The 10,666-nt window shown below is 30.9% G+C and overlaps 1 protein-coding gene across 1 annotated transcript; it reads right to left on the bottom strand.

Annotated features, from left to right (window-relative positions):
- Positions 1-3,329: 3,329 nt before the first annotated feature.
- Positions 3,330-9,361, bottom strand: LOC108564886 (serine--pyruvate aminotransferase-like). Its single transcript, XM_017924085.1, has 7 exons — positions 9,148-9,361; positions 8,896-9,088; positions 5,809-5,974; positions 5,089-5,244; positions 4,466-4,558; positions 3,692-3,940; positions 3,330-3,630 (listed from the first exon to the last, which is right to left on the bottom strand). Exons 1-7 carry the CDS (start codon positions 9,274-9,276, stop codon positions 3,459-3,461), a joined length of 1,158 nt encoding a protein of 385 aa, XP_017779574.1. The 5' UTR covers positions 9,277-9,361; the 3' UTR covers positions 3,330-3,458.
- Between the last annotated feature and the right edge of the window lie 1,305 nt (positions 9,362-10,666).

The following is a 10,666-nucleotide window of genomic DNA, read 5'->3' as shown; positions in this document are numbered from 1 at the left end:
AAGCGGAAAAATTATAATCCGATGGATGAAGACGTTAAACAGAAGACTTCAATTAAGAAGAAGGATAATCAGAAAACGTTGTTTGGAAAATTCAAGTTTTTTGTGAAAACCAATGTGCTGATCTGAGAAAGCAGTTGTAAGAGTTGTTCCTCTCAGGAAAAGGAAGTGGCGCCCTGAACCTTCCCACGTCACGGACTCACGCCCTAGCCGGCTGAAGATTTGTTTTTTATGTACACGAGCGCTATCGTGTTACAGTACTATTAAATAATAGTTTGAAACATTATCAAATTAAGTGTTTTAAGTATTATTTCATAGTACTGAAAAATGTAATCCTAAATTTTAAATATTGTTATGTACATAAACAATAATTTACAAATATACAAGTAATTTTAAATAAATTACATACAACAAAAACGTGTATGTTGATTTCTACTATTTTTCTATATAACTTTGGACAACAGCTATAGATGTACGTACTAATGCACTCATCCACATCCTGAAAATATTCGTCAAATTTATCCACGAAACCCACGGACATTCCTTGGTTCGCGTTCATCTGATCAAAGAAATCTTGAATTTCAATTTCCTCCTTAATACTATACACCTCGCATGTCAATGCTCTCACAAATTCCTTAATATTTTTTATAAAGTAATTCAATCGTTCAGTCCAGGTATCCAATGTCTTCGTGTAGTCATATAATTTATTGAGATCCTCCCCAATCTGCACTTCAACTAAATGCAAGTATTCCTCTAATAAGGTTGTCCAGCTTCCTCTTGACGAATTCCCAATAAGAGTTTTCGAGTTTTACTTTGTCTTTCAACCAAACCCTCAACAATCTGATCGCCCCCATGCAGAACTCGAATCCGCGGAATGTTTTTCCGTTTGTGATGAACATTTTTCTCTTGTATTCAACGTCAATGCGTTTTTTGGACAGATTCAACCGAACTGCAGTTTTGTGTCATTGTTCACAGAATGTAAGCATGAAAACATATTTTGAAGGATTGCCATATTCTGTAGTTTTAAGACTTCTGTATATCTGTATTAAAGTTGTATTGATGCTGATGATTTGTTTGTAACAAGATGAAGCTTTTATAGTAAAATTGTACAGAAGGGTTGTTTTCTGCCTAAAAAATATTGAAAATATTTTTTTTAATTTTTCTGAACAATCTTGTTTTGAAATTTTCAACCCGTATTATTTTCACTAAATACAGAATATAAATTATAAAAAAAAAACTGATTTTTCTTATAAAAATAAAATAAAATTTGTTCCATTTTGTTTTTATTTATTTTATAATATTAGCAAGAAGAAATCAAAAATTTAAGTAAATATTTTTATTTTTTATATATAGTTAAAATAATACATATGATACGTCTTAATTAAATTTTTTGTATATAATACAATTTTCTACAAATTATTTTTAAAATTTTGCAAGAAATTTACGGCATCCTCAACAAACTCTTTGTAATGTCTAAACATGATATGTAATTTGCTCATTATTATGGCTAACTTAAATTTCCATTTAATTCTTCATACCATTCATCAAGAATTGAAAAATTTTCACATACGCACTTATTTTTTTTAAGAAATGACCATCTCAAATCCACGCAATCCAAATATTATCCGTGTTCATTCAATAGTCGATTTCTCTCTGTGGTATAATAGGTTCCACAAGTGAGGACATAACATTGTTGGCTGTTTATCTCCATTAATTTCTCGCCCTAACCATTTGCGATTCTTATGGAACCGGGAAAGATTATCCATTGAATGCGATCTTAAATTTAGTCAATGTTAACATTGATGAACAGGATGTGAATAAAATTATACGACATAAAAGAAAAGACTAAATTACTAATTTTTATTTATTCAATTTTATTTACACCGATTTTTAGTAATCTACTTTGTGAAAATTAATAATTAAATTTAAGTAAATTCAACTTGAGTTGACTTAATTTATGTTAAGACTTAAGTAAAATTAACGTAAGATAACTTTATTTTACTATAATTAATTTAAACACTTTACCCCATTATTCAACAATAATTTATTTATATTATATTCAGGGACCAAAGAATTATAAATTCTATAAAAACTATAACATTTTCAAGTTAACTGAAAAATAAAAATTGAAACATCATAGGCTTTCCAAAAAGCTCTAAATATTTTTTAAATGATTGAAAAAAAAAATCTCTATGATTCGATTATTAATTAATATAACTTATAAAAGTATGTAGCAAAAGATGACTTTATTTAAGTAAGTAATTAGTGATCTAAAACTTCAAGTTAATACTTCCCAAGTTTGACAAATTTAACACTAAATATCACAAATAAGCTTATTGAAAATTGTAATACCATAATTATGTCTTTAATTTTATACCCGACGTTTTAATTAACTTATGTCATTATCATTATAAATAGGTAAAAATAAAAAGACATATTCTAATGTTAATATAAAATATTTGCAGTTTTCGTGCTAATCTTCAGAATTAAAGAATCTTTATTAGTTTAGTATTTTTGAGAACTTATAAATAGAATATTATTGAAAAAACTGTAAAAAATAAAAGATCTGATATGGGAAGAGTTGTTCACTGAAAGAAGGGATGAAATGAAAGTGAATCAATCAATGGGTTGAGGAAAATGACATCAAAGTGAAAGCAATAAGTTAAGAAGATTGAGATAGTAGTATGCAGTAAGCAAAATCCCATAGATCAAAGTGTGAATTCGCGAAGGGTTTTTGCAAAAGGAAGAAGGAGGAGGAAGGGTCACAAGTGCGACGGATTCTTTTCCCTCCTGTTTACAAAGCTGCGAGCGGACAAAAGAGTATGTGCACAGCGCAAGGGCCTATTTGATGATTGATGCCCATTGTTTCACCGTCGTGAATTGCTTGCTTACGTCCATGTCCTGCTAATTTTCCAAGGGCTTTAGTGTGCAGCAAAGGGGGAGACGAGACGCGCCCCCATCCTCCTTTCTCTCGTACGGCGAGGACTGCAGAGGAACTGCATTCAGCGTCGACAAATACCTACCATCAAGGGGACCGAATTACCAACGCTAAGTGGAAAATTGCCAATTTGAACGGAGGAAAAACGTATTATTTTCTGCGCGCCTTTGTTCGAAGCCTCCCCTAGTTAACAAACAAACTAAAAAAAAAGTATACACATCCAGCGAAAATAAAACTAACAACAAAGAAGCTGAAAATGGGATTGGAATGCTGAAATATGGCCTCTCGTCTCATGTGACCGTCGCATTAAATTTTATTAACGTAATAACGTCGGTTCCGCTTAATCCTTTCACACCTAAAAACGAAGGAAATGGAGACAAACCAAACACGATAATTAAAACAACGAAAGATGATTTATTCTTTCCAGGAAGATGACAATTACCACAGGAATATTCTAACTGGATAAGAACTAAAGTAATTTGCTTTCCGTTGGGGATGGAAAAACTAACAACTTTGTGATCAATTACTGATTCTTGACGTTGCCTCGACCGTTCGAGCGGCAATGGGCTATGCTTTCCTCGAGAACTTTAACGATGTGATCGACCATTGCCATCCGGGAATTGACTCCCATGAGACCGACGCGGATAGCACGATTCGCCGTTGGTCCTATACCGAAACTCAAGCTGATGTTGTATCTGAAATTTGCAATTATATTTCAATTAGATCAGGATAAATCTCCGAATTATTGTTTATTACTTTTCGTAGACGTGATCCAGGAGGACCGTCCATTCAATGCCATCGGGTAGAACGTAGGTGTTGATGCTGTGCAACCTGTTTTTCTCCTTCTGAATAAACAACTTCAAACCGATAGATTCCATTCTTTTCCAAAGATGCGTCGATACAGTTCTGTGACGATTCCACACATTCTCCATTCCTTCCTCCAGTTTTTCAGCCAAAGCCTCCCTCAGCGCAGCAATCATATTCGTAGAATACGTATAATAATAACTGAAATATATTCATTTTCATTTATTTCTTTATTTGCAAATAATATTAATTAGTTATACATCATATCCGCCAATAATCATTTGCAAAATCATTTATAAAAATGTTAGCTTTGATCAATGCGTTGTACTACATAGCTGTTTTCGTATTTGACAGCGTATGTCAAATTGACCCTTTCGCAAAGGGTTAATAGGTACTAACGGTTTGCTAATTATCATATTTAAAACAGCGTTCCTCAACCAATCGGATGAGACCCGAAATTGGATATGGTTAAATTTTTAATGGGTCACGAAATGACAGCTGTCACCTTGTGTCAAAGTGAGAAAATACTCTTAGCAATTGGGTCACTCTACAACTATAAACCAATATCGCGAGAAAAAATGGTTGAGAAAATCGGTATATTTATAACTGTTTTTTTTTCTTTTACATAAGATTTTTGTAATTATATATTGATTAATTATAATTGGGTACTTTTAAAATTTAATTTATGTTAACTTATTTAGAAATAATAATACATTTATTACTTACTGTCTTTGTCCATCCAAACAGTTCCAATAATTAGCAATTCCTTTGACGTTGAAATAAAACGGTACTGGGGTTTTCCTTTCCAAAATAACTTTCCTAAAATTAATAAATTATTAAAAATGTATTGAATTGGTTTATAATAGTATTTATATAACATTTTTATAATTGGATTCCAATTAATAAAAAAATACAAAAAGTTATTAATTTTTATTTGTATTTCATTTTTGAAAAATAAATTTGAATATTTATTGCATCATTAAAAGTAATAAAAGATTAAAGAGTAAAATGAAAAAGTATTGTTTTTCGGTCTCGAAAACGCCGATTACATAATCTCCCGCCTTTGGCTCTCGTCGCACCATGAGAAAATATTATTGTGTGAACAGTTGTAGAAAATTATGTTATGCAGCAAGTTTCCAACTAGTTTCCTCGTAACTATGGCAATAAATTATGTAGCATATTAAGCGAGATTATTATGCGATAAAGTGGGTGAGCATGCAGTGGGTGGAGTGGAGAGCGGTGGAGAGGAGACTGCAGTTACTTAATGGAAGATAGAAACAAATCTTCTCGCGAGGTGCAGCAAACAACAACTTGTTTAGAAACAATAATAACAAAGGGTGAGAACTTACTCGGCTCTTGGACTGAAGGTTAACAGTGCGAATCCTGGCGGTGCACCGACTGCTTTTTGGGTTCCACCAACAACAATGTCCAATTTCCAATGATCCACGTACAATGGGTCACTACATAATGTAATGATAGCATCGACAGCTAATAAGCAATTGTACCTGAAATTGTAATAACAATATACTCATTGGTTCCTTCTTAGACAACAAATAATATTGAAGCTTCAATTATTGGTCTTATTAAAATATGTAGGGTTTGTTGGTTTCTAAATCTCGTTGTTTTTTTAACAAAACCCGTTTGATCATAATTACCCCAGATATTGTATATGTAGCCGATAAGGCTTTTGAAAACTGATTTATTTCCATAAATTTGTAAAATTTGAAAACCGGTTTTTAAATTTAGAAACTTTTAAATCTACTTAAAAACACAGTAAATTTCATCTAAAATTTACCTAAAAAGTTATGAGTTCAAATGTATATTTTTTGTGTATTAGGTTTTGTCGGTTTTTGGTTAATTTTCAAAATACGTTTTCAATGTTTTTTTTACACGCGTTTATCTTGTAGATTAAACACCTTATGTTAGAAACCGGTTTTATAGATTAGAATTAATTAAAATTAAACATGTATTTAATTGGAAAATCGTTTAACTTAAGATAAAATAATTTGTTAAGATCAAATGTGCGTTTTTATAGATCGAAAATACAATAAAAATGTAATGAATCTCACTTGTGACAGATATCGGCCAGACCTTCCAAAGGTTGTAAAACTCCGGTCGAAGACTCTCCGTGCGTAATAAACAACAATTTCGGGCGGTGCTTGGCTATTTCTTTCTCCAACTCGTCCAGACTATACACTTCACCCGTCTCCTTCCTTAACCTCACGACCTCTGCCTCTGAAAAGTAAAGAAACAAAAAAAAAACATCTTTAATCACATACAATTTCTTCACGGTAATTAACAACCATTAATTTCATACTACATCTGAAACCAAAAAAAAAAGCGTAACCATTGTTTTTTTTAAATCCGCTTTGCCAATTATCAAGAACGGATGTTTTTTGCGTGAAGCAATTGGAAATTCGTCCTGGACGGAACGGAGAAAGGACGAAGCCAATTAAACAATTTCGATTTGAAAGTTCGAAACACATTATATATTAGTAACCAATCTCATTCGAATATCGGCGACGGTAAATCTCGACTTCCATATGGACGACCCAGTAACTTCGTCCTCGCTACATCGAAATCAAACTTTAATTTAAAAACTTTGCCGGATCGAGTTCAAATCTGCGCTCGCCGAAAAATTTATTCAGTCTCACTTAGTTCATCCATTTTTATACGCTGCTTTTGTATTCGGGCACGGATTCAGTTGGACGACAATCCGAAACGCTCTGCTTATCGGCACAAATTGGGCTTTACCCAATGCATCCTAAATCAACTAAGGGAACGCAAACAAACTGGACATTTCCAAATCCTTTATATTAACGAAATCCGTTTTAATTATCCGAATTTGTACGGATAAAATGGACTATCAACATAAAGAAAAAGCTAATATTGGTGAATCATGCAATATGAAAGTTTCGTCAAGTGTGCATATCCTTTGTGCACGCGAAAAGTTATCCTCATCAAATGAATAATAAAAAAAAAATCAAGTGCACTAATTAATTTGCCATACGGGATTTGTATAAGGCTATATTCAAATTACAACGAGGAATACCGAAGTTTCGGTGTGCACGCAAGTACAAATAAGTTAAATGAATTTCGCCCAGAAGGACGAGGGCATTAATTTCATTAAGAACGCGAGTGAAAAAGTAGAGGAAAAGAACGTGAGTAAAGGGGGAAACGAGTATTTTCCTTTTTATATTTGGCCCGAAAGAAATTTCATTTCCTGCCCGGCTCCGGGTATCATAAATAAACACCTCCAGATTTATACTTGGCTTTCGCATTTTTTTTTTGATCCTGTTTTGTTTGGTGTTTGTTTTCTTCTGTTTGTAGTGGCGGCGGCGGCAACGTGATGAAACTTTTTTAATAATCAACCCCGCCGCGTCCTTAATGAAATCAAACATTAAATTTAATTAACTCCTTCCATCCATCTCGAGGTTGCATCCGAGTCTCGAAAACGAAGACAATAAAGCACTCGGGAAGAGCCTGCCGGAATCATCAGGTCGATACTTCACTTCCTTGCAAAAGTTGTATTCTTTCCTATAATTCTTTGATTTATTTAATATGCGTCAAAGGTTACCAAAGTTATTTATTTTCCACAGAAAGAAAAACATTCTACAAATTTTCATATTTTCTTTTTAAATCAACATTCATATAAAAGTAGTGAGCAAATTTATATTTACTTTGTGATTCTATATGTTCGAAGAGGGTCTATATCGCAAGCTCGACAACAAAAATACCGTCTATCGAATTCCCGACTTTATCAAAATATCGACAACCATAATCCCGACTATATCAAAATCCCGACTGTATAAAAACTCGACTATATCGAAAATTTCTACAATAACGTTTTTAAATTATTTTGGAGCGTAGTCACCTTGTGCTATATTTTTATTTTTAATAACAAAAAAATATTCATTTGATTTTTTGAATTATTCATAATAAACCTTATCCATTATGAATAAGTGATTACGCTCCCGAATAACTTAAAAATGTTATTGTAGACATTTTTGATATAGTCGGGATTTTGTTACAGTCGAGATTATGGTTGTCGGGATTTCAAACGTGGGGATTTCGGTTGTCGGGAAATTTTATTGACGTTATTTCGGTTTTCGGTCTTGCAATTACCACCGGTTCCAAGAAAGAAGTTGTAAAATTATGTTATAAATTTAATCTTTATGACATTCATAAAATCAGGATATTTCTATTAAAGAGATTAAAGAAATTAAGAATAAAAATCATACCAAATATTAATAAATTCTTTTTTTAAATAAGTTTCACATACAAAATTAAGATAATTAAAGACAAATCTCGAATTACATTGAAAATAATCCAAATAAGAATTTTTTTTTAAATTTTTGTTCATAATTTTCTTAGGGTTTTATTTCTTGAACTTCATAAAGTTATTTCATTTATCCAGAATGCTTTCAGTATTATCATATTAGCAATACTTCACATAGTCCGGCTTCGATCGATCCGGATTCACAATAGTCCGGTTAGTTCAAAACAAACAAAATTATAAAGGAGGATATGTTCAATTTTTTTTCTACATAAGTGATAAGTTTTTTTGTTATTATAAATATCTTTACTTCCTCGATTAATCCGGGATTCGCAATATACGAATAATGGTTTTGAATGTGATTTTTCTATTAACAATCTATATTGAAATTTTAATAGTATTTGAAAAATTCAAAAAATGTAAATTTGCAAATTATCTTAATTTTTTTTGTACAGAAGACATTTTGCTATAAAAAAGTAATAACAATTACTAATTTTTATTAATTGAAGTTTAATTAATGATTAATTAATTTTTTGATTTGTTGCATTTTTTATGCGATTTTTCTATTAATATTTTTTTTAATTTCAATTTCTAATTTGTTCTTATTTCTCTACATCCTTGATAATTGATTGTTATTAAGCTATAAAAATTTTGATAATATTTAATCAATTCTTTAACAATAGTATTGAATTTCCTTAGTCTTAAATTTTGTCTATACTGAAAAAAATACTAGAAAGCTAATCGTTTTGTAGCTACAGATAAATGTCAAAAAATTAACATAAACTTATCAAACCTGTGAAAAATGACAATATTTTGATTGACAAATGACATTGTCATTTTTGACAGACTTGATAAATCAATGTATTATTTTTATACTTACTGTAGATTTCAGCGATGTCTGCTGTTCTTTCTCCCCAGACACCGCCGATGGCGACTATCAATTTATCTCCCGGTTCGAGGATGTTCGAAACAACAGTCTCCAAACCTCCGGAACCGGACGTTTGTTGCGGAAAGGTTAAACGGTTCGTCGTGTGGAAAACCTTCTTCAGCATCTCCTTCGTTTCATCCATCAGCTAAACACATTGCAAACTCATAACTAAGCGAATCTGCTAAGCGCACGAAACCATTTTACCTCGATTGCTGCCTTGTCTACGGGTCCCATGGTTTGCATGGACAAAGCCCTTAAGACGCGCTCCGAACAATTGATCGGCCCCGCGCCCAAAAGGATCGTATTAGTTAGATTAAAAGGAGTTAAATCCATGGCTTCTAGTTTTGTTCACTATTGATTCTAGAGACGAGATACTCCTCAGACGACGGATTATAGTGACTAACCTTTCGACTGGACTTCTCGTTGCATTTATAACAGCGGTCCGTGTATCTTATCGCAAAAGTTTCGTAATTTTCTGTAAACGTAATCTTGAAACGCAAGGTTATTACAGAATAAATGTTGTTTTTTGTATAAATACATTTATGTACAAAATCTGAAAGTCGATTTATGTCAAATTACGTAATTTTACACTGTTTGCAAATAAATATGCATTAATTATCACGCAACGATTTAATGTTCGAATTAATCAAATATGGTAAACATAAAAGTAATTAAAGATGATTAACTTGTACGTTTACTATGTGCTGGACACTAATACAAATAAAAATATATATAATTAAGTCCTAAAAAATTGTATATAATTTAATTATTAAAGTAAATATGCGTAATTGCAACAATATTTGTATAACCTTGGAAAAAGTTATCATCATTTAGATATTTAGTGTTTAAAATTTGGAACATTTAGTAAATAAAATATAAATTATACTCCATTTCTATATTTATATCAAGGTTTGTTTGCAGTTTTATAAACTTATGCAATTTGTTAATAATATAATTAATAAGTTGAATGTAATCTTAAATACATATTGAGATAAATTTTAAAAATCTTTTATTTTTTACAAAATTTTATGTATGTTTGTAACTTATATGCAATAAATTATGGTTGTTAATGTTTATAAAATAATTATTACAAAATTTGAGAATATATGACCTATATTTTGAATGTGTTATTTTTTGTAAATTAAATATATTAAAGCGTGTCTAAAAATTAAAAATTAATATAAATTAAATATTTTTCAATTTAAAATGTTCAAAGTTTCTTTATCGTTCCGTATTTTTAATTTATGGAAATCAAATGCAACTTTAATTTAGCAAAATAAAAATAAACTCTAAAGTCGATATCAATTTGGTCCTAAATGGGCCAAAAACAAATGAGTACACAAAGACACGATTGTTTTTTTTGTATATAGTGAAGTTTTTGTGTGGTTTTATTAGGTACTCAATTAGTCCGGTTACCCGCACTATGTGAAGTATTAGTGTACAGACTATTAGATCATAAACTACAAATGTGGTATATTTTTTATAATTATTAAAAGTTATATCTTTAGAATACAAATTAGGAAAAGAGATTATTATTCGTAGAATTGTATGTACATTAAATATGTAGTCAATTATACAAATTGTGAAAAGTCTATTTGTGAATTTGCGCAATTTAATTCCAACTATGTCTTATGAATGAATGATAAAATTGGAAGCTAAAAATGATTCAATCATTTTTTAATACAATCACTTCTCGACATGTTTTAAGATCATATAAATGTTT

Source organism: Nicrophorus vespilloides, unplaced genomic scaffold (genome assembly GCF_001412225.1).
Source record: "Nicrophorus vespilloides isolate i.1.1-1 unplaced genomic scaffold, Nicve_v1.0, whole genome shotgun sequence".
NCBI classification, from domain to species: Eukaryota; Metazoa; Arthropoda; class Insecta; order Coleoptera; family Silphidae; genus Nicrophorus; species Nicrophorus vespilloides.
The sequence above is the reverse complement of the archived record's forward strand: the minus strand, read 5'-3'. Positions and strand labels throughout refer to the sequence as shown.

Coding starts and splice junctions, on each gene's coding strand:
- LOC108564886 (XM_017924085.1), bottom strand. CDS start 9,276: ATGGATTTAACTCCTTTTAATCTAACTAATACGATCCTTTTGGGCGCG. Junction 5,245..5,808: donor CTGGCCGATATCTGTCACAA/GTGAGATTCATT, acceptor TTACAATTTCAG/GTACAATTGCTTATTAGCTG. Junction 4,559..5,088: donor ACCTTCAGTCCAAGAGCCGA/GTAAGTTCTCAC, acceptor TATTAATTTTAG/GAAAGTTATTTTGGAAAGGA.